A 24,482-nucleotide genomic window follows, 5' to 3' on the forward strand; every position below is an offset into this window, starting at 1 on the left:
CTCATACTGGGTCAAGAGCTAAAAAGTAAAAGAAGAAATGTGCTATGCTGCATTCATGTCAGTTATAGCATAACTGCATAAAGTGTTTGTTTGGAAATACATTATAAGCAATTACAAGTATTTGCTCGGCAGAATTGGATTTCATTTCAATATTTCTTTAAATCACTTGAAATTTGGGGGAAAACTATTGAAACTCAGCAAAATAAATAAATAAAATGAAACGTAACTCTGACTGCACCTTGTATCGTGACTGTAGTTTTCACATATTTCTCCCCTTCATGTACTATATCTATATAATAAAGCTCTAATTTTGTCCATGTTCCAAGAAGAAAAGTTTTTGTCATGCACATTAAAGCTTTGGTAGTAACTGTACTACTACTCATAGTAATTAGCTGTGCAACACCCTCACAAAAACACTAAACACACACGTCCTGCACATAACGTCCTAAGGTCATTGAGCAAAATTTAATAAGCACTATTGCAGATAGAAGATAATCAGATAGTGGACTAGTTTTGAGAGATTATGATAAATTTAATTATGCAGAGGAAGTGGCATGGAGGGGGGTTGAATATAGTTCATCTCAGTGATGGCTCTTGTCTGTATAACTCTCAGCAACAATTCTCAGCAGTCAGACCCCACTAAGCTCCTGCTGAATATTTCATCTTCAGAGCTGAGATAGAGTGTCTCGTGCAGTTTGTTCACACGATCTGTCTTTTGTTTTCGGTGTGAGGAGTGAAATACTGTAGCCGGTCAGCGGAGTCGGCCTCAAACGGCAGCAATGAGACAGGTTGAAACAGGAGGAACGTTTCTTTTTTCATCCTGCATCTCATGTGTAACTCTGTGATGCTCTGCTAGAGTCCATGAAGGGCAGCTGAGGGACAGTTTGCCCCTGTTCACTGTTCACCTGAGATTCAGCAGTCGGCTCAGATTGCTTTTTGTCTGCCGCTGAACACGTGCTGCAAACAGTGAAACAAAAGAGTGGGCCCTTTTTTTTTACAGGTCAGAGTAGTACAGGTCAGTACCTGTAACTATCATGATGTCAGATAATTTAAGACGGCAGCAAAAATCAGTTCATTCATTGTTTATGAGCAGAAAAACAAAAACACTCCACAATGCATAACGCATTACACGATACGCGATACATGGTCCGCGATACCAATAAAATCATGATACAACGATTCTGTGATAATCAATGTATTGCAAGACAATCATATAGCGATGCATCACAATATCTGTCTAATTGAAGAAAACAAAACATCCGAGTGCAGGATTTCTCTATTTAATCACGACATAGAGAACGTGGATGGGGCATCTATCACGTAGCTTTCTCCACCATTATCCCACTGTAACTTCCCTCTTCTTCAGCCAGGTATCTTACCACTCAAGTTTCCCTCATTCATTTGAGCAGCACCACTGTGTGGAGACATGAAGTAGTGACGTCCGCGATTGAAACTGGCAGAGACTGTTTACTATAGAACGACTTCCTTTGGACGATGAAGGGGCGACAACATATCATCAACACGATATTATGACCCACCCCTAATAAATGTAATATCATTGCTGTTGTTACAGTCACACAAACTGAATAGAGCCATCGTTAAGGTGATCAGTAACACCTGTGCTTTACTTAAGAGCATAAGTTAGGACATATCGTTTCAGAGGAGTTACATTTAAAGATGGGGTAGGCAGGAATAGCAATAATCTGTCAGAGTTTGAGACGGACAGCAATGCAAATAGGGCAGCATGCAGGGAAACAGCATCTCAGCACATTTCTTTGCATTGCAAATAATGAGGCCAAGAATTTGACCACGGTTTCAGTATTTGTTTGCCATCTCAGTGTGACTGAAACGTTCTAGCGATATCACACAAGAGGGATTGTTGTAGTTGTAGAGTGTCAGCACGGCTGTGATAAGGCCACAGGTGTCAAATACACAAACCGGGAGTCCTTGCTCTCTCACGATGACCATTCATAAATTAAGTCAAATGTTATTCTAGCATATTTTATAATTCCTGGATCACACTGTGTGACTCTATTGTGTTTGTGTTCACATACCACTTTAGTTTCTGACTTAGACAGACGGTGTAATTATTGATTATTATGCACACACGAGTTGTGATACTAAACTAACTGAATGCTTCTCGTCCAATCAAATGACTTGCTTGCACCTGGCCGGAACTAAAGGCCTGTACATACATACTTTTTCTCAGGGTGGCAAGAACAAGAACAATGTCAGTTCTGGCCAGGACATTTCATACGTCATGAGAAACTCCAGTGCAGCACTCCTGGGAAGTGCTCATAAAGAATGATAACATTTCCGCATTAACTACGCACACTTCAAATTTCTGGCTAATCACACAATAGCTGTCAGACACCACACAAGAAAAAGGTTCTGACTGGATGATGTGCCAGGAACAAGCTGCAAGAAAAGAATGATGTCATTCTTTTCTTGCAGCCCTGGGAGAGAGTGAGCACAATTATCTGTTCTTGTGGAGTATGTACAGACCTTAACTGTTGCATAGTTTAGTCTTTGATAAATGAATAAATAAATAAATAAATAAAGGAGTACATAATGAGTAGCCTTCCTACTGTATCTCACTCAAGTATCAGTGCTGGTGTTCGTTCCATGCCACAGACTGCCTCAGTGGATTTCTCACTCACTCTCACTTACATCACAAAGGTGCCGTTCCATGATGGTTGGCAGGTGGCACTGACCCCCATGTCCCCTAGCAAGCTGGACCGCCAACATTAATGCTGCGATGTGCCAAGTTCAAGTAGCTGGTCTGCTATCTTGTTACTAATCTGATGATCTGCTTGGCACAGGAGCTCCCTTTCCATCCCTCCTTACATAACTGTGTCTATGTTCAGGTCCACACTAAGAGTCTGGGTCAAGAGGTGACAACAGCAGGGGAAAGACTGTCAGAGGTAGAGCAAGAGTGGTGGTCGCTTCTAGGCAGTTTATTCAGTTTGTTTTTAGTTTTCAAATGTCCTTGCTTCACTTTGTTAGGGTTGTTGGGTTAATGGTCCCACATTTGATGGATACTATCAGACTTTTTTTTGGGTGATTGTATGTCTTTTGGAAACAAAAGAAACAATTGTGTCGATGATATGAATGACGATAATAAATTTTTTTATTGGGCACCATTCACAACATTCGAGGTCCAACCATCCATCCATCTTCTACTACTTTATCCTCAACCACATGAGGGTTGCGGGGGGCGCTGTGCCAATCTCAGCAGGACTAGCCCGACAGTTCGCTCTCCTCTGGTCCTAAATCTTGTTTTAGAAACAACAGCCTTTTCACAGAATCGTTGTATTGTGATATTATTGGCATCATGGACCCTGTATTTGTATATCATATCATATCCTGAGTTACGCTGTGTTTCCCACCCCTATTTAATTAAACTGTCAGTATTTAAGTAAATGTGAATAAGGTGTGTATTTAAAAGTATACACACATGTGATTGATCATAACCGTTTTGTTTAATGACAAAAAAAACAAAAAAAAAAACAACAACTCTTCAATGTGTGACGTAATTACCCATGATCCTCGGTCCCCGGCTGCAGCTATATATACGCTGTTCTTCCTCGGTCCTTCGCAGTCTGTCTGCTAATCACGTTCCAGTTGACCGTGTTTCCTCATAAACACTCGTCTTTTTTTTTTTACCTGAGCAAGGCTGGGTCTTGTCTCACGGATGTTGAACTTCTCTGTGGAGTTTCTCTTCGACATTACTTTTGCTGCGTTGTCTGTCAAAAACCACACAAAGAGCCTCCGTGTTTCCTCGAAGCTATCATGCTGAACACCGAGGAAAGGTAGGAGCTAATATTCTCCTGGAAACAACAACAGTGTTCAACGAGAAGTGCTATTGTTGACGTTAGCTAGCCTGGTTAGCACCGACTGCTTTTGCTTTGAGGTAAAACATTTTCAAATAGTTTTGTGCTCGTGAAAATAGCTTTAAATGACCCGTAGGAAGGAAAACAACTTATAAACAAAGCACCGGACTTTGACAGTTATCAACAAACATGACAGGAATAGCAGTCATAGTAGTCTGCACATTAGCGCTGCAACTCATTTCACTCCTCCATCCATCCATTATCCGCTTTATTCTCCACCGGATGGTCGCGGGGGCTGCTGTGCCAATCTCAGCTGATAACGGGCAGTTAAACTTTCTTTTTTCGTCAATTAATCGGTTAGTTTTGTCTTTTTGTCCGTCAGACAAATGTCAGAAAGTGGACCACCAATTGTCCAGTTTACTGTCATAAAGGAGCCAACAAATCACTTTGTCCATATAGTATCAGAAGATTGTGTTAAATGTCAGTCACTGTTTTCGGAACCACGCAATGGCAATGTGCTTAAAGGTTTTTTGTTTACAAAACTATAATATTCAGTACCATCATAGGCAAATCAAATAAATATAACAATAGTTGTCCTTAAGTTTCATGCGATTAGTTAATTGACTAATCATTTCAGCCCTCTTAAACATTGACATTAAAAGACCTGTCTGTTATTTCAGTGTCAGGTTCAGGATTTGATGACATTCTTATCTTGCCTGCCTCCAGTTGCACAAAACAACAACAATGTAAAAAGTTTACACTACAGTTAGGAAGCATTCCAATGAAGTGAAGTTAAGTAATCTTAATTTAAATTTGGCACTGTTTTGGCCACAGCTCATTTATTAGACACATTGATATGAAGGGGTTTGTGAGTTATTCATTATTGCTGTTGTTACATTATATTAATTTGCAATTTTGCTTTCAGTTTTGTTTACTGTGCGATTGTCTGCGGTTATGCACATACTGTTCTGAAGAAAGCAGTGCCCTGAGACCTTTGCTGTGACTCTACAGTGCTATGTTGTATTTTTGAACTAGGTGTTTCTTTGGTCTCCTATTGCATCACCATAGTAGACCAAAGGATTTGTTTTTAAGTCATCTTAAGACAATTGTTTTCTTTAGCAATAGCATGTGAAGGTTCTCAGGACACACTGTAGTCATCTTCATTAGTCAGCTGTAGGTGACTGGACATGCTTCAGTTAAGTTTGAAAGAGAGCCTGTGTGTCATTGTGAGTCTTGTTTTTGTCCCATGGGTTTATCATCTGACAAGAACAGAGAGAGTAAAGTAAGAGAGGTTCATTGATGCATTGACTTTATTAGCACTCTGACTTGTTATGGAACTGTCAGCTGAAGGCATCAAATGGCCTACATTAGCCCGGTTGCATAACCCTCTCCTATGCTACTGGTACACTTCCCAAGCAAGGAATGTGTTTGTGTGAGGAGTACAGCGATGTGTTTGCTCAGACACGGTTGGATTGTCTAAACTGAGTTATGAAACTGTCACATGTAAATGTCCCATACAGTGGCTGCCACACTGATCTTGTCAGAAGTAGCTGTGGTTGCTGGAAGTTTCTGGTTTTCTGGTATTTTTCCTGCAAGGCCATTTCAGATACCAGTTTCAGCAGGCATCTGAAATTGTCAACTTGACTGTAAACATTGACTGCAGGCAATGCTGTGATTCTCAAGCATGCACATACAAGTGAAAAGTGAGTAACAGACGAGCTTGAAATAAACACATTTCACTGATAATGAAAGCCATAGAGCATCTGTTTTACACCTGTATCTGCCATTATTTTCATTACCAGTTCAATAGATTTAATTCTTAATTAATGGCTTCTGTCATTTTATTCAGGCAAGATTAAATTAAACACAGTACTATACCAATACTATTCTCTTAATTTCATGAACAAAACAATAGGTTGAAACTATTAATCAATATTGAAAACATGGTGTCTTATCTTCGTAAATGTATAGTTTTTGTTACTTCCAGTAGCAAGAGAGAACACCAGGTACATGAATATCAGCAGTGCAACCTACCTTCTCCTGTCGTCCGTTTTCTCAAGCTGTAGCCATTAACTGTTTTACTTGGGCAATATATAGATATTGTATCTATATCGTAACTTGATGCCTCTTAGATTTTTGGATATAATCATATCTGTATCTGTGATGGCTTTTCCTGGTTGTGATAATCATCATATTGTCCAGGGTGTGACCCCATCACAAAGTGGTAGAAGATGAGTAAGTGGGTGAACTTAACTACACTTATTTAATTAAAAGCCTAATTATTTGTGCTATAGTTAAATTTGACCTTGTTTATTGGCGATTACATTGTTTCTTACACACTTAATATATCCTTGATTTAATATCAAAAAGCCAATGAAATAATCTTTTATGAATTTAAATTAAAATACCATCTGAAATAAAGGGTAATAACTGTATTTTAAGCTTATAATGCAGGTCATAAACTCAGATATTTTTATTTGAGTGTAATTACAGTCTATGGTGACTCTCCCTTGAGTAGTTCAAACATCTCAAAAGAAAACTTTTCATGAGCCCTTAAACAAACGATGCAGTGTGACCAAGGCAATTTTAGGGCAATGATATATTTTCTGTAGTATTTGGATGTTTTGGATCTCTGAAGTGGCCTGGTTGTTTTTGTTGTCCTCTGTGTTTTGTTCTAGTTGTCCAGGGTTAAAGGACAGGGATGTGTCCATCCGCACTCAGGTTTCAGAGCACGTGTGCCTTTCCTGTTTCTGTCTCGACATCTTTCCGACACACTGGTCTGCCAAACTTCCAAAGAGGAGGAGGACTGAGGATACTTGTTTACTTTCCTGCTGACTGCAGCAACACAGTTTTCACAATAAGTCAATAGGCTTGTTTGTGTTGATGATTTAGAGTCTGTTTTTTCTCCATTATTTAAAAAGGAATTTACATTGTTGGACGTCTGGCGTGTTTTGCCTTCCTTGGCGGACATGCTGGAGCACTTCCTGTTTCGGTTGACTCGTGTGTTCATGGGCTGTCCGCCAAAATCTGCTTCAGCAGTCAGCCAATGTGGGATGTTGATCCCTCAAACAATTAACCAGAATCTGTTCTCAAAATAGCATCTCAGAACTGACAGTGAAAGCTTTCATCCATTGAAAGTAATGATAAAAATATTTGACACACACACCTCTACTTCCAGAATCAATGTGTGACGCACTTGGCATCTTAAACTGTCACTGCATCTCTCCGGCACATCAGTGTAGCCCTGGTTTGAGAGGGGGGCTGCACCACTGTCTGTTTCACCCATCACATCCACCATTTTTAAAAACATAACCTATATTCTGTTTATAGGTGACCTCCTAACCTATTGGGGGGGACTAAAGGGCGCAGCTCTCCAGCTGGAGTGGCATCATGGGCCAGGATGGTGGGGCGGGGGTTGCTGAGAGGGTGGCTGAAATGTCAGGACAAGAGTGTTGCCTTTCAAAACAAGCTGGCATTTCCATCAAGGACAGGCTCTTCTGTCTGCTTTTGAATTAGAAGATGGAAAAAGAAAAGCGGGTCTTGACATCTTGACACGTCCGGCGCATCTCCTCCCCATCTGTGTACTACCTGTTGAATCCATAAAGTTAGTTTCCCTTTTGTGTCTCTGCTGTACATGAAGAGAAACTCTTCTCTGGAGACCTTTTCACTTAATATATTTTGCAGTGGCTCCTACTGCTCTTTTTTTCCATCTCCAGAGCAACAAAGTACCCCAGTTTATATTTACACTATTAACATTAAGTAACCACTATAATCTTTTAATTCTCACTCTTTTAATTAATTGTAAATGTAGATTGGGATTTCCTAGATCCTAAGGACCATTTCAACAATCCATTTCAAAGGGAAATATTGTACTACATTATAGAAAGTATTTTCTCCAGACCGGTTAATCAAGTATTTGTAACTGTACATAAAACTATTCTTCTGCTTTGAAAAGAGAAGCCCTGGAAGTAGGTGGTAGCAGTCAGCCCCCACGGGGGTCTAAGTAGTTAATGCTCTGCTGTTTTGCAACCGGAAGACTTCATGCACTTTTACATGGTCTATGTATAAGGATCAGCAAATTACAAGAGGTCTGCTATTTAAAGAAGAAAGAGGTGATGTGATGTGAGCCACAGGTTGAGGTGAAAAGACGTGATTATAGTGAGCTTTGTTTTCATTGAGCCCTGTCTATCTTCAGTTCTCACTCTAACCGAAACATGTGGTTACTTGAGTCTGATGTTGTTCTTTGGGGCATGGCTCTAAATATGCCAATGTTTGCATGCAAATATGTTGTCGACCTGATGCAAGGTAAAGGTTAAGAAAAAGAAAGAAAGGTGTGAGGTTTCAGTAAAAATGCAGATGCTTTGAAGGCAAAGTTGGGCTATATTTCTTATTTAACAGAATGAAAGTGAATCGAAAATGCTCAGGCCCATCTGAGCAGTCCCACTGTCTGTGTCAGCCGGCTGCCATCATGTCTGGTCTGAGAGAACTCGTCTGTAACTCAAAACGCTGAAGAGGTGTGTTCCCAAAAGCCTTGCAAGCTATTTGCAGAGGTGTTTACAGATCATGTGCTTATTTATGATAGATGCCTTCTACCGATATGTGTAACCTGGCAGGAACTCTTTGAATGCAGTTACGAATCATCAGCTTTAATTTAGTCTGTGTCATAAACGAACAGCGTGAGAAGACTTTTTGGGTAATCTAAAACATAGAACAAATAATTCAGTAATATATAAAAAATAATGTGCTTGTTGACTTTTTTTTCTTTGTTTATGTATTTGTTTTTAGTTTAAATTGACATCTGAGGGTTGGAAAACGGTGTTGTTCCTCACTTGAGTGTCTTGCTGACACAAACACGATTTATGTGAAACGTAACTGTAGACGTTTGTTTGGATAAGCTGTCGAAAACCTGCAAATTACACAACTAATGAGCAAAAGGTATATTCATGTTTTAGCCCTCTGTCTGCTCTCTACACAGTCAAGGTGTGGTGTGTTGCCATAGATGCCGCTGTTTTCTAATGGAAGCAAAGTGCTTAATGAAGTCATTGTGGAGCTGTGGGTGTATGAGGCAACAAGCCTCAGTATTTACGTCAGTAACTGTTCTCTTTACATTTAGTGGCTGTATGAAGTTGACTTCTAACAAACTCACAACTCTTTTGATATTTTAAAAAACAATGTTTAGCAAATTATTAAAAAAATATATCAAATTGTGAAGAATTTTCTGAGAACAAACCCAAAACTTGTGTACAACTCTTAATTTAAGCTTGACTGTATGCCAGAGAGGCCTGTTACTCTTTATAAAAGACATATTCCTTCCAAATGTTTCTTATAACAAGTGACTGGTCTTTGTTTACTCAGTGGAGACTACAGTGGAGTCAAAAGGTCTGGACCCCTCTGTTGTTATAAACCTGGTCTAAGTTGTGACAACACACAAGAACCGAAACAAAGATTGGGATTAAAGCAAGTTTTACTAGTTTTCCTTGTAAACATGACATCATTTATATTCCCGGTGTTGTCACAACTGTCATTGTTGCGCTGTGGAGTTTAAATGTACTGCCGAGGTGGACTACAATATTTATTTTTGAGATGGTTATAAGTTGTATTTATTTAAGGCATTAACAGGACAGAAGATGCAACTTTTCTGAGAAGATGTGAAACAATAACTCATTCATCTTTCTCCCTGCAGTTCCTGGTTAGCGGGGTCTCGGCTGACCAGCTCGAACCCTCTGGCTCCAGGGCCTCTGTGGTGCTCCTGATGCCCCTCACCCACAGCTGAAGATCCCGTGTGGGCGAGGGACTGTCAGGGATCACTCTTTCGGCGTGCTACTACATAAGGTGCCTGTTCTGGACTTCACACACATCACTCACAGAGATCTGTTGGCCATCTTCTATTTTAAGCTTTCTGGAGAAATGCAAATGTACAACATAGGATATCAAATATCTCAGATTTGTATATTAAAGGCTTTTTAGTTCAAATGCTTCACAGGGTGATGGTGGTTGTTTTTTTTTTTTTTTTTAAAAAAAAGGTTATTGTTCTCCTTTGCTGTAATCACTTTAGGTAATAAATGTGTTAAGTGCTTAATCGTCCAGGGACCAGACTGACTCTGACTCTGCATTAAACACAAGGACATGTTGCTCATGAGTTGTGCCCTCATTTTGCAAAGTTTTTACGGCTTCCTTTGGTAATCCTTTTAGTCTCTCCTGCTCGCCACCTGCACCTGCAGTTCTTTCATTCCTCAAATTCTATCATAATGAATTGTTCTGTGTAAAGTTATGTGTTTGGAAACATCTACAATAAAAGGGCCATTTTCTTTCCTCTTATGTGTATGAGTGAGAAATTGTCCCCTAGACATGTGACTGCCTGTCCCTGAGGGATTAGAGGTTTAGGATCAGACAGATCAGTCACAACTGTCATATTAAAGCCCCTCATCTGTCCTTAGTGAGCAAAACTCCCCGGCTAACATTACTTGTACTTTAATTATTTTTCACCTTTTTATGATGCAGCTTTAAAATGAAAGGAAAATCGCAAATAAGGCATATTTTACTTTGTGTTGCACTAACAGTAAAGAAAGTAGTTGGCATGAATTTTAGTTCTCTTCATCTCACAGTGTCCAGATATCACATTAAGTCTGAAACTTGAAATTCTGCAAAGTCGCTTCTTACTTCCTCTCACACTGGCAAAGCACGTTTGCAGGGAATAAAATAATGTGCCAGTTAAATCGGACCACCAACTGTCACATGCCACACAAAGTAACGTGTCTCTTAAAATCAGTGACTCAGCAGATTTACAAAAGCAGAAGTGTTCAGTCTGCTGCAGCCATGACATCCAATGCCAACACTTCCTCTTTGTCCTTCACTTAAATGTCTCGACCTGTTATTACAATAAAGTATTATTCTGAGCACCATTTAGCTTTTCCAAATGGTTATAAATGGATAATACATGTCCGTAATCTGAGTTGAGAAAGCGACCAAATTCAGAACGGATAATGACGAATAATAATCATACAACACAATCAATAACCTCACTCATTTCTCATTTGAATCCAGGATGCAAAGTTAACTGTAACACAGAGCTCTGCAGCGAGTGGGAACCCCTCTCGTCTACTCTTTCACTACCAGCTGAGTGAGCGGCGCTCGGCCTCCTGGAACACGGTTCTATCAGACGACAGCCTTTTCCTGGAGATCCCTGCTGGGGCGCTGGTCGAGGGGAGCAAGGAGGGGTGAGCATGTGTTCCAAACCTTTACTGCAGTCTAGTAACATCCAAAAATTAAGCATCACTTATATAAAAGTGATATTAGACAGTGTAGCAATTTCTCTTTGACTGCATTTATGTTGCCTAAATAATATCATTTAACTGACAGGGAAACTTCTCTTGACTTAGGGTCATCATTTTGCACGATCCCACTCAAAGATTTTGTTTTATTTTAGACCTTTTAAAAAGACTATTATCATGTGTTTCAACGCTAGCTAACATAGAGGCTGCTAATAGTGACCAGTGTCAGGAGAGAGTGACCTTGTGTGCTGTGATCACTGAGCAGCCTGCTTCACAGCTGCCACTGCATTATTATGTAAAGTTGCAGTGCTTATGTAAAAGGGACCCAAAAAAAAAGAATGTGTGTCAGTGATGGTTACCCTCTCTCTCTCTCTCCTCATTCACAGACTGATGCTTTGTGTCTCTCTGTGTTCATGTCATCCTCAGGCTAACGGCTCTGCTCGAGTTTGCAGAAGAGAAGCTCAAGGTTAACTACGTCTTCCTGTGGTTTCATAAAAACAGAGAGGATCGATGTAAGAGATCCTGCTTTTATCTTTTTTTTCCCACTCATTTTCTCTTTGCATCTTTTTTGTTTGTCCAATCTTTGTAGCGATGGAAAATGGTCCCACATGTACAGTGTTGCAGAGAGAGAAACAGTCAAAAAAGCTTCATTCTCGTCCCAGAAGGCGACTCCCACTTAAACTTAAAATCATTGCATTTAACCTCTTCATTCTCACTGAAGGGAAATTTATTTGCAACAAAAATCAGACTTGGAAAAAGTCTGACCCCCCAATTAAAACAACAAAACACATTCTGCTCTAAATGAATCATGATTAATGCATTAATACTGACCAAATTTGTCAGGTAACAGGATACATTTCCCCCTTAGTTGCCAGTAAAAACAGGGGCTTTTGGTAACCTGGCAGGTTGACGTAGGGTTTAAGGAGAATGAAAGTTTCATTGTTCTTGTCGTGTGATCGCTCTCCCTCTCTTCTCACCAGTGTCCATCATCAGGACGTTCCATTACTTGGGCTTTGAGATGGTGAAGCCAGGCAACCCAATGGTACCAGCCCGGCCTGATCTGGCCTTCATGGCTTACTCTCTTGAAAACAGCAGCTCAGACGAGGAGTGACTCCCACATCAAGTCCTGACCCCACACAAACACACACACACACACACACCGCTCATCACTAACTGGGAGGTGACGCCCCTTTCTTTCACAGACTTGTGATTCGAGGTGCGTCGTCATGATTTCCATGTGACAATGACGCCGTTACCTCCCCTTTTTCCCTTCCCTGAGAGAAACTGCAGACTGGAGAAACAGGAGCTGGTGACGGTTGAACAAAGTTGTCGCATGCATTGTGGGATTTTTTTTTCTTCTTCTGCTTGGTGTTTTTTTTTTTCTTCTGCTTCTTTTCTCGGCCATATTGTTTGTTTGTGTTGCCACTGACGAGACGAGACGAGACAAACGGCGGTTAGACATTCAGCATAAGGTGGTGTTTTACATTAAAATGCAGCATATCTAACACCTGACAGCTTTCCACCTGTCTCTGAGATTTTAAGAAGTTTTTGGTTTGTTTATGTGCTGTATACCATGCAAGCTGTATTTCGAAGGAGTAAAAACGGAGAGCAGAGGCTGGGTATACTTTTTAAATGTTGTTTAGCATTATTATATAGATGGGGTGAATGCCAGGTCTGTTATCATTAAAGCACATGTAAACTTTTATTTAGACCTCTTCCTAAAATATGTCAAAACATCATTCCAGCACATGTCATTAGCTTTTTTCACACAGAAACACATTTTATCAAAAGATATTAAGCTCAATAATTGAGAGAGTCCGGTTAAAAGCTCCACTTGCTGTAACTTCAATTAAAAAGTGCATGTAAAGGTTTAAATCTAGTGACGCTGCCGCCCGCAGTGTGGTTCTCCCATCAACGTCACAGAGCTAAACATCCAGTTTAAAAAATGGAAAACCTGAATCAGAATCTCAGAATGCAGCAGTATACTGTGTGGTACTGCTGAACCATGTAAGCTACCGCCCGTGTCCCTTTTTTTATATTCTCATTTGCTTGATGTTGTAAATGCTGAGTGCGGACACGCCATCGACTGTGCAAGACCAAAAATCTGAGCTGCAACTTTGAAAATTGGTTTGAATGTCGGGTTTGAACCAGGTAGTTCTGGAATCCCTTTAGAGCAGAGTTGAGATATGGTGGGTTTTTAAAAAAAAAATAAAACTAAAAATGGATGTTTATCTCAGTGATTTGAGTGTGATGGTGACACAGTGGGGCCACATGAGCTTGGCTCAGCCCTGCAGATTGGTTTCAGTAACGGGGCTTTTTGTGCCTAAAAGAAGGAAAGTGCAATGTTAATTTGGTTTTTTTTTGCTCTCAAGTCTTATTGAGAAATGTCTTTTATTATTATCCATTTATTTTCATCCCATACGCGGGTTCAACCCCACATTGTTGCTCATTGTTGAGTAAAACTACAGCACTTGGCTTTCAACATGTATATGCAATTAGTTAAAAAGTTTTATTTGTGGCTTTTTGTGCAGACGTTGACACCAAAGAACTAATTCTGTCTGCTGTTGATTTGAAAGTCATATTTTGCTTTTAAACTGAATTTAAACCTAGTGTGGTATATAAAGCAATATTACCCTACATTCCCCACGGCAGCCATTATCACCCTCGTGATGACACACATGATGGTAGACTGTTCAGGTTGGAGTTGGGAAGGGCCTTATTTTTCTTCAGAGTCTTCATTGCTACTGATTGAACCATGACTATAAGCTGTTAGGAACTGTCAATATTTGATTTTTTTCTCAGAGGTATATTTTTATCTACGTATATTTCCCAAATGTCTTTTGTGATAGCTGTGGGATTTGTGTTTAGTTTTCAGTGATTTAGATTCAATGACAATCCACACGTGTATACTTCAAATTTTTGTCTTGGGGAGGGGGAAAAAACAATAAAATTTAATATCTACTGTACATGATTATATTCTTTTGTCCTCCTGTTAATGTTAGAAATGTTTGAGGAAACAAAAGTGGGTTTTTTTGTTGTGTTTTTTTTCCCCTTTTCCTCAGGAACAGCAGTTGTGGAAATCGTCGTTTCAGCCGATTGCTGACTCAAGCGTTAATCTCCAACCAGCTCGGCCCACAGCACATTAACAGCTCACTGCTGGCCTCTGGCCAAAGACTGCGACAGCCTCCCCGGTCAGTTGATCCAGAGATCTATTTTCAGAGCTGGGGCCAGGATGGACTCAGTTGTACTATATCAGCTTCTCTAATACAACAGCAACCTGATTTTAAACACGACCGTCTCAGTCTCATGCAACCGTGCAACAAACCTGCAACGCTGATTTTAACAAAACAGGAAATTCTATTAGACACATGATAAAGAACACAATGGCAACATGTTCAGGTTTCTTGCACACAAGCACAACTATCATGTCAAACTGCATTGTTAATATCCACCAATAAAATATTTCATTGCTTATTTTCCACTATTTAAACCCCAGACAGTTCACAAATCTGCATCAGCTAACCACACAAGGACACACTCAATAAGGAGCGCGAAGGGGGTGTTGCCTCTCCTCTTTTGTTCCGTCTGAAATACTGTTGTGTTTGTGATATTATGGAAATGTGATTTGTATTTTGTTGTCATGCATTGCTCGGTTATGTTTAAGTACAGACTTCAAATCTGATGTCTGATGTAATGATGCATTCATCTCTGTTTTAAGTGAACTAAGGTGAATTCTGCTCTTGGACCACCACTAGCAGCTCTTGTGGGCTGAGGCTGCAGCGTCTCTAATCCCCTCACTAAAAGACAAGAGTCAAAGAGTCCCCTCCTGGCTTTAATCTATGTTGACATGTTTACATAAAACCTTACCTCAGATTGAGGCTGATTACGACATCAGCTGCACACCGCATTAAAGTTCTCAGAAACTGGCTGAAACGTCTCAGTTTCTAGTGTGCAGTAAGTCGAGTTAAAACCAGCCAGTGAACAAATAATCCCCTCTTACACTGCTGCAGTCTCCACACTGAAGCCTGAAGATATAATGTGTATCACATATAATGTGCTCGTATGGGGGGGAATAATAATCTGTGTGGGTACATTAGTCAGTGTGGTTACTGCTAAACAAATAATCTCATTCCCAGGTCTACTTGGTTGCTGTTCTGGAGGCTCCTGTTGCCCAAATCTTCACTTTTTATTTTGAATTGTTCATGCTTATATTTTCATTCCCGGTTTTTCTTTATTAGTCATTTCCCTATTACATTACCCTACAGTACTTTTGGGAATGTGACACCTGGGATTAAAAGCTAGAGCAAATGAACAGGTATTAAAGAAAGATTTAAAACTCTCAAGGGTCTCAAGCTCTTATATCATCTGGCAGACTGTTCCGAACAGCCACCACAGAAAAGATTGTCACCTCTAATTTGAAATCAGGAACATCGAAGGAGCTGCCAAGTTTCAAGTTGCTTTCTGGACAACACTGTGGAGACTGAGCCAACCTGAAGTATTCAGAGTTACAATAATCCAAAAAAAGTTGGAAAGTTGACACTCAAAGTTAAGTATTAAGTATAACATAGTGGATGGAGATATGGGATGGGAATATAAAGATGATTTATTTCTGAGTACGTTCTTATTCCACATCATGTTGACAAAAAATGTTTTATTTGAAATTCTTCCTTGTCCTGAATCAAAGTAAACAAAATGGTTAACAAATTTGACTTCCCACTAGATCCACTGAATGTTGTTGGGAGTCCTCAGTGACACGCGATGGCAAGGTCTTTTGTAAACTTGCTGGACTGCTGTTCTCGACCTTTTGTTTATGGATATTCACCAGCTAAAGAGAATTTCAACAAATAACTTACAACTTAATAACAGCAGAACATTGCATCCAAATCCACCCTTTACTTTCTGAGTTATGTTGCTCACAAACAAACAGACTAAAAATAAAACCCTGGCTTGGAGGCAACTATAAATTGTAGCTGCTTTAAATGAATGTCATTGCCATTTTATTATTAGACTGTGCTCACAACATTCGGCCAAGAAAAAACCTAATGCACAACTAATTTTTTTAAAACATCCTGCTTCACAGGAGGGAGTGCACTTATGAAGCTATAAATCATTGTGTAATCATAGTTTCCTATTTCATGATGCTTTAAGCCATGCATTACCCAATTCCTGCAGAGTACTTTAGGACCATCTGCTCTCTGCTAGAACACACACTTATCTCTTAGCTCTGATCCCATTCTGACTACTGAAAACTGTCCACTTAAACCAGCAAAAAACAGTGAAAGTTAAATTGTTAAGTGATATTTTCTTTACTTGCTCAACGTTGTTCACCGGTTTAATGACATCACTGAATGCTAAGAATAAATCAGTAATAATATCAAATTTAAAACTTGCATGGTATAATGTGACTTATCTATATATTTAAAAAAGGCATCGAGTCAGTTATTATTGTGATTTATTTTAATAAACATCACATACAAACATGAACCGGAAATAATAGTCTTAACAAACACAAGCGCTCATTCACTTTTACACACATACACAATTCAAAGTGTGCACAGGCGTCACTACTTGTCCTTCTCTTTCTGCTCCTTCTCTTTCTTGTCTTTCTCTGCTTTGGCCTCCTCCGCCTCGTGCTTCTTGATCAGCTCCTCCACTTCCTTCTGCTTCAGCACTTTGATGCAGGTCTTGCCGTTGTCGCGGGTCAGGGTGGCGATCTCCACTGAAACGACAAAAACAAACACATGCTGAGGAATCTGCTCCAGCACCATCTTTATATAGTGTCACTGTCTATTTGTTACAATTACTTTTGAATGATAATAATAAATTGTCTCTATTACCCTTACATCATCAGCACAAACAAATTATATTTTTTGCATATATATATATGTCTTTACATGTCTCTTTCTATCTGGTGAAATGTGCACCTTTCTCTGCGGACAGTTTGCTGACGTCCATGGTTTTGTTGAGAACCTTAACGGCGAGAGCGAGGGCAGAGGACAGCTTCATCTCTCCCTCCTTGAAGTCCTGCTTCAGCATAGACACAGCTGCCTGTGAGTGAGTGAGTGGAGAAAGACAAAATGTTGTTGCTGCTGCTACAGACTTTACTCACATCAGCAGCTTTGTGTGCGCAGCACAAACACAACACTAACACTGTCAGGAGGGATCAGGTGTGTGTTACATGGCTGAACGTGTGTGTGTGTGTGTGTGTACTCCTCTTACTCTAAGGCCTCTTCGACAAAGGCGTTCAGACGACACTCTAAGGAGGCTCCGTTACCCAAAGTGCTTTGTGTGTCGGTCAATGAGTTTAGCAAAACACAATTGAATCTTGAATTACACAATTAACTGCACTAAATGTGCCATTCAGTGTTTGTTTATTTTAAGAATGCAGTCTTTGTTGTGGCCACTTTGTGTAGAAACTATGCGGCTGTGCCCCCTGGTGGTTTGAGGCGGAACATACATTTCATTTTTGTCACACCAAGTCGGTGATGGTTTTCTACAAAGTAGAAATCCAAATATTTAAATGTGTGACCCACTTACTGGCTGCCTCTCTAATTTGGCCTATTTTTTTTATAAAATGTTATAGTTGTAGGAAGACTCACAGCACTGTTGTTCCCAATGCAGGTGGCTTTCCAGCCACCGTAGTTTCCACTTGGGTCACTCTGGTAGAGCTGGAAACCATAATGTTTGTCCCAGCCCATGTAGAGCAACGAGACTCCAAATGGACGCTTCCCTGGGAAAACAAAGACGTGCAGAAAGAACTAGAACCACTTTTTCACTTTGAATGACTTAAAATGTTAGGGCATTCATACCAGTGGTGAACACTTAACTATTTAAATTGCAGAGGGCTAATTTGTATGCAGCTCAGACAAGTCTCTTACTAATGTACAGTCATGCTTCAATGCAGTTTTCACCTCAAAGATGCACAGTAATAGGAAGGATTCAAAGAGTAAAGTAAAACATGAGTTATAGTTTGTATCACTGCATCAAATGAGACTAGAAGAGAAGATAATACAGAGACTGAACAGTGCTGTACCTCCAAACTGAGTGTAGGCCTGTTTGATGTCACACAACGCCGTCACCAGCTGCTCACAGGGGATTGGTTCCTGGTACTGCAGCAGATACCTGTGACAGCAGCAAACATACATAATATCATCATATGAACAATAGCAAAAACGTACGATATTTAATGCAAAGCTTCAGTGTCAGAGCTCACCTCTGAGCTATAAGCCTCAGCTCGTTGGTCAGTACGTTGGCATCGGATGTGATTCCTGCTACACTGCATGCCATGTCTCTGCAAGTCAATAGAAACATAGGTAGGTTAAATATCAAAACAGGGACATACTTTTCTCTTTATATATATATAATAAGATAATCTAGTTATTCATGCTAATGTAAGCAGTTCAAACAAAAACTAAGAGTTCCCTTTGAAATTCATTAAAGGACACAGGAGCTGTTGGTCTACTGCTGCATCTTAGAAAAAGTGGTACAGACTTCGGGCAGCGCATGGCCAAGGGGAAAATAATTTGCCTCATAGTCGGAAGGTCATCAGTTCAATCCAGGGAAGGGACAAAGGGTGTGCAAGACACTGCTCCTGGCCCCGGCTCGTGTGTGTAAATGTGCCCTTTTACAGTCATAGAGTTACATGCAAGGAGTCACTCACTCGTTCAGCTTGTAGATTTTCTCAGAGAAAAACACTTCATCCAGCAGCTTGTGGATGTTCCTCCTCTCTGCAGCCAGCAGCACTCCATCGTTGGCTAAAATTCCCAGGCAGCTACCAGCATGTCCAATGGCTTCCATGGCGTACTCAACCTGGTACAGACGCCCTGCAACAGACAAAAATCCGGACATCAGGATCACACCGTAAACTTGTCACAGCCTCGTGAGTTACATTACTTCATGGTTCTTACCTTCAGGGGAGAAGATGGTTGTTCTGGAATCATATCGGCGAGACTGTAAAAAGAGTGAGAGGGATGTTATGTCTTGATGGTGCCCTGATCTCCAGCTAATTTAAGAGCAGTTTTTAGAGGAACAAGTAAAGTGAGGGGATATTCTTTTGAAGAACAGTTTTGACACCAGTCGCGTTTAGCAACTTTAAAGACATGTGGCAGATCTGAAAACCTGGATTTAAATAGTGCTTAACACTTCTAAACAGGAGGTTATAACTCACCATTCTTGGAGACGGCAATTAACGCTGGCTTCTGTGGAAAACAAATATTGTGTTCATGAAGGAAAACATTATCTACAATACTGTACTGAAGTGCAGTTTTACGGTATTTGTACTTTTTAAATTCTGTTTCATGATTTCATAGATAGATAGATACAGACACAGAACAACACAGAATTACTTTGAGCCAGATTTACCCGACGAGTCAGTTTATAAATGTATTGTTTATGGTTCTACGCTAACACTGCGCATTCTACGCTGCAATGTTTACTTATATAGAACATATAGAAATAAAATGTATGTCTGTGTGTCAATGAAAGTGAAAGAGACAAAAGCTGAACACGACACAACTTTATGTTCGAATACACTTAGCTAACTCACTATTTTTGTAAATATGTCATATGTATAAACATAAAAAGTTAAGAATTAAAAGTTAAAATACACATTAATACGATGTTGGTTGTAAAAAGACGAAAAATGCTTACCGCTTTAGGAGCTTTCTGTAGGTCGCGTTATGATGACTTCAACCGAAGGCGTGGTGACGTCATTAAAGCGCGCCTCTTTGTTTTCCTGTTTTGTGACCTCATTATGTATTATCTGTACCACAGATGTATAGAATTAGTACAACATTTGTTAATTAATTACCGTACGGCCAAATTGAGTCACTCAAAACCTTAATTTATAACATTTGGAAAGGAAACTGAACTATACATCAAAAACAAGCTGCTCAAACTTCATGTGTGTCCACTTGGCTCCTGTTTCATTGTTTGGATGTGTATTAAGAACTGCATTTGGAATTTGTTGCTGTTATTTTCAAAAAAAGTACTTGAGAAAAACAATGAGATTGCCAGGGCATGTATACATGGCCTGTGTGTGTGTGTGTGTGTATATATATATATATATATATATATATATATATATATATATATATATATATATATATATATATATATATATATTATTAATCTTTTATTTGATTCTTGTTTAATCAAGTCTGGTCAGGATATACATTCAAGATGATATAGCACATTTCAAAATAAAAGTGTTTTGCTTTAATATGGAAAGATATTTAGATATTTGTGAAGCAAAATAGGCAGAATAGAATAGAAAATCAAACCAATGAATACATGTAGACACAGTATTCATGTTTACACATAATTTAATAATGTAAGGAAAAAACATAACCTAATGTAAACCACAAAGTGGAAGAAGGCACAGACTATATCTATTTTTGTAATAACCCACTTTGACAGCCAGGGGGAGCCCTAGTATTAAATGTGCCTGGAATTGGAACTGTAAAATACAGCAGCAACCACTAAAACTTCAACTTCAGCTAGGTGTTCACCAAACAGGTCGACTTTCAGGTTGATGTATGGTCAGTGCAGTAATTCAGCTAAAGTTGTCCTCTATGACCTTTCTGCTCAGGTGGTGGCATTGTGATGATCAGACATTGTGCTCATCGTTTACTCTATAAATAGATACATTGTTTGGTTAAATCCAGTGTTGTTAACTTACTTAATGAACAATTATGCAAAAGGGGGAACATACTTCAAATCACATGATATTATTTAAAATAATAATTAATACTTGAGTCAAATGATAATTCTGCTCAGTAGCATTGTAGTACAGAGCTCTTTGTTTCTTGTTGGAAGTTTTCCTCTCAGTTTGTGCCAATGCCTGTCAGCGTACCTTGAGATTATCAACTGTAATCACATCCTCACATTGTTCTCCAAGGATTGGCACAGGAAAGTAGAAAGTTGCAGCTGCAGCACCTCAATAACAACCCATAACAGAACGCCGTTAAACTGTATATGCAGAGACGAGCGGTGCGCTGCACTTTGATTTGTTACGGTGTCTGTTGCTGAGCTGGATCACAGCTCCTCCTGGACCAGGTTTATATCTCATTTACCATATTAATATTTCAGGGCCTCCAACACATGTTTCACATTGTTCTCACGGCTCACTGTCATTTTGAACAGTTGAGCTGAATCCAAAACATATATCCTATGAGATATGTAGGTTGCTCCATCTCAAGACAGTTTCAAGTCCAGTAGATCACTTAGTACTAGTAATAAATCATTGTCATTTGTTTCATGCGTTGGCTGACAGGTTTTTGAGACACCCCCTTGTGAGGAGGCACCTGAGTGACACAAAACAAAGAGTGCAGCTGGATTCATGTGTGTCTGATCCCTGTGTAATACCAGCCAGTCGACCAGTTGGATCCAAGCGAGAAGACAACTTCTCCTCTAGTCTGTCCCAGCTAATGAGTGTGATGCAGTACTGTAATACCACATGTGACAGTCTGCCCACTGCTGTGAAATCAAAACATTGCCTCTGACCCTAACCATGTCCTGAATTATGAATACAGTCTATTACCATCCGACAGGAGGTACAAGGTTCCACAGTTAAGGGTTAGACTGAAAAATATCTTTGTATATCAGTCAATCTTAAACTAAATATGGAACTTTGAGCGGTCTTGAATCCTATTCATCTTGTAATGTGTGTGTGTGTGTGTGTTTGAGTCTGTGATTCCTGGGCAAATGTAATGACTAATGTCTGTAGTTTTTTCGCGTTGCGTCGCATCGTATAGTATCGTATCGTACAGTATCGCATCGTACTGTATCACATCGCATCTCTGCATGTCTGCTGCAAATATCAAATATATACTCAAATCACTGTTTGTGTTCTAGTCTAATTCATTAAAGCAAAGTTCACTTCAAATCCGAATCAAACCCTTGGGTGTCCCGAGGACACTGGCTCAAACACTAAACTCAGGATTCTTTTTTTTTTTTTGCAAAAATGGTTCGTCTTCTATGTGATGCTCTCAAACGATGATTTCTGTTTATGTAGAACTTCCTTAAACAAAGTGTTTATGGCCGGGTTTATGCTTCTCACTTCATGTTCTTAACTCATGATGTTGTAGTAATGTGTTTTTGCGTTGTTTGACACATGTCAGGTTTTGCTCTCCGATGTGAGGTCGGTGACCTCATACTTACCATAATGTGACTCATCAGACTCTCAAAACTATGAATATTCTTTGGAAGCAGCCATCTTGCTCTGACACACAGGCTGATAGCTGAGTGATGTGTGATGTGGGAGCTTATCTTGACTGGCCATCATTTTTTGGTATCATTAAAAAGGGCTTACGCTGTGATAATCCAACTCCAGAGAGATTTTTATTGGCACCTATAAACAAAAATCACCACAGTGGCAAAAAGTATATTCAGCATCCAGGTGAATTAATCGACACTGGAACCACAAATCACACATCGTCCAACTGTTTATCTGTTAAATATCAGAAAAGTTGAAGCAATGAATATCATGAATATCGTTGTAGTGTAAAATAATACTATAACCTGAAGGCCAGCAGACAATGTAAATTGAAACTGAAGTTAAATATATCTTCTACATAGCAGACAGGATGAGGAAGAGGAAGCAACTTTATCAGAAAGTTGTAGCAAAAACATGAAAACAATCAGTCTTCACACACACGCACGTATATACATATATATATATATATATATATATATATACTGTATATATATATATATATAGCTTCAGTCGTTACACGTATTTTCACTGCCACGTTTCCTCCTCTGGTGTTATATCACTATTCTTGGTGCCATGAATCACACACAGAGTCTCAACAGCATCACGGTGCCAGACATAATTGTGAAACTGTGTCACAAAGAAAAATTAAGCAGTGGATTTTGAAACGACAGGATATTCTAATGTGGGATAATCGTGTCTGGAAAGTGAGACAGGTATCAGACACTGTGTCATCCTAGGTGGGTGTGAGAGCCTGCGACTTTCTCAAACCTGCAGAACAATTCTACTACTTGTGGAAGGCAGGAAACCAGACGACGTGTGTGTGTGTGTGTGTGTGATGCCATTTACGTTCATTTATGCTCACATGAGAGCTGTTTCAGGTATTTTAGAATGTCTAGCAGATATCAAATCAGTGGTGCATACTTTTGAAAAATGCTTTAAATAGAGATGAAGCAAGATGAAAATACGTCTCAGATTAATGGGCTGGGTTTTTATAAATCTATTGAAATCTTCTTTTATTTCATTTTTCATTTTACGTTTATCCTCATAATTATTCATTAGTTTTAAATTGAGTACATTTTCATGAATGTGATACCTCCCGTATGCCTTTGGGACATTTTTTTTGGACATAACTCAAGAATCCTTAGCTTATTATGACAACAATTCATTTAAACTATAACATACAGTATGAGTTTGGACAGGATATGAATGTAAATTATAACTTCAACAGAGTTGATGATGCTGGTTAAACATGGACTCAAATATTTCAAGCATCTCAGTGAAATACCTTCTGGTTGAATAAAGGATTTTGCCACTCATTGTCTCCATCACCCTCAGCCCTCACTCTGCCCTCAGCTACTGTCTCTGTTATTTCATGTGAGGTTCCTTTCACTTTGGACACTGATGCTAGAGCGTGAACGTGCTTGCCGAGGGCCTCTCAGCGCGGGGTTAGATTCCAACTTTCAGGGCTGAAGGGAGGATTTCCTTTTCAAAATGTCTGGCTGGTAAATATGTCACCAGGCTGGAAATTGAACCCGGGGAAAACAGGTGGGATGTTTTCAAACCAGCCACAGGAGTGTGTGCGATCTATTTCTTCTCTCTCACACACACACACACACTCACACTTGCAGGTAAAGAGTGTCAATCCCCTGCCAGCACAAGTATTATCTGTCAAGAGAAAAACAGGCCTGAGGCAGTTTATTTGAGCTCTGCAGCTAAGTCTTCCCTAATTAGATTCATAGAAGATCCATTGTGTATTATTTCTGTACACCACAGAAAGAGCTGGATTTCGACGTGCAACCCCGTGATGACGATAAAAATAAAAAAAAAATTAAAAATGAAACGACACTGACCTTTCAACTGACAAATCCACCTTGACAAGGATGTGTGCTGTGAGAGCGGAGCAGTGACTCACAGGGAGCTGGTTGTCAACACAAGCCCTGAGGAGGAAAATAAAACCTGTTACTCATTCTAATAATTAAGTCAAGAGAAATACACCATTGAGTCCAACACAAATGAATCAATTCCAAACACCCACTTCTTATCTGTCATAACAAAACTCCCTGTATGCACACGTTTTAAAAACGTTATTTGAATCCCTCCAATTACATGACAAGTATTCAGACACTGTTTGACACATTATGATTAACGAAAACACACATCCAG

At 39.6% G+C, this 24,482-nt stretch overlaps 2 protein-coding genes across 2 annotated transcripts; one reads left to right on the forward strand and one right to left on the reverse strand.

Annotated features, from left to right (window-relative positions):
• The first annotated feature begins 3,608 nt into the window (after positions 1-3,608).
• Positions 3,609-12,374, forward strand: oaz2a (ornithine decarboxylase antizyme 2a). Its single transcript, XM_044035928.1, is given in 6 exon segments — positions 3,609-3,812; positions 9,517-9,583; positions 9,585-9,665; positions 10,878-11,050; positions 11,531-11,616; positions 12,085-12,374. Coding segments are annotated over 6 exon segments (558 nt in total). The 5' UTR covers positions 3,609-3,792; the 3' UTR covers positions 12,216-12,374.
• A 4,165-nt stretch (positions 12,375-16,539) lies between these two features.
• On the reverse strand, positions 16,540-19,814 carry LOC122775776 (proteasome subunit alpha type-4-like). The gene is made up of 9 exons (XM_044035927.1): positions 19,754-19,814; positions 19,272-19,302; positions 19,012-19,054; positions 18,765-18,927; positions 18,318-18,395; positions 18,138-18,226; positions 17,704-17,834; positions 17,029-17,152; positions 16,540-16,823 (listed from the first exon to the last, which is right to left on the reverse strand). Exons 2-9 carry the CDS (start codon positions 19,272-19,274, stop codon positions 16,669-16,671), a joined length of 786 nt encoding a protein of 261 aa, XP_043891862.1. The 5' UTR covers positions 19,275-19,302; positions 19,754-19,814; the 3' UTR covers positions 16,540-16,668.
• Between the last annotated feature and the right edge of the window lie 4,668 nt (positions 19,815-24,482).

This window comes from Solea senegalensis, linkage group LG10, assembly GCF_019176455.1.
Source record: "Solea senegalensis isolate Sse05_10M linkage group LG10, IFAPA_SoseM_1, whole genome shotgun sequence".
Classification (NCBI taxonomy): domain Eukaryota; kingdom Metazoa; phylum Chordata; class Actinopteri; order Pleuronectiformes; family Soleidae; genus Solea; species Solea senegalensis.

Coding starts and splice junctions, on each gene's coding strand:
- LOC122775776 (XM_044035927.1), bottom strand. Junction 17,835..18,137: donor GGCCTACACTCAGTTTGGAG/GTACAGCACTGT, acceptor TTGTTTTCCCAG/GGAAGCGTCCATTTGGAGTC. Junction 17,153..17,703: donor GCATTGGGAACAACAGTGCT/GTGAGTCTTCCT, acceptor ACTCACTCACAG/GCAGCTGTGTCTATGCTGAA.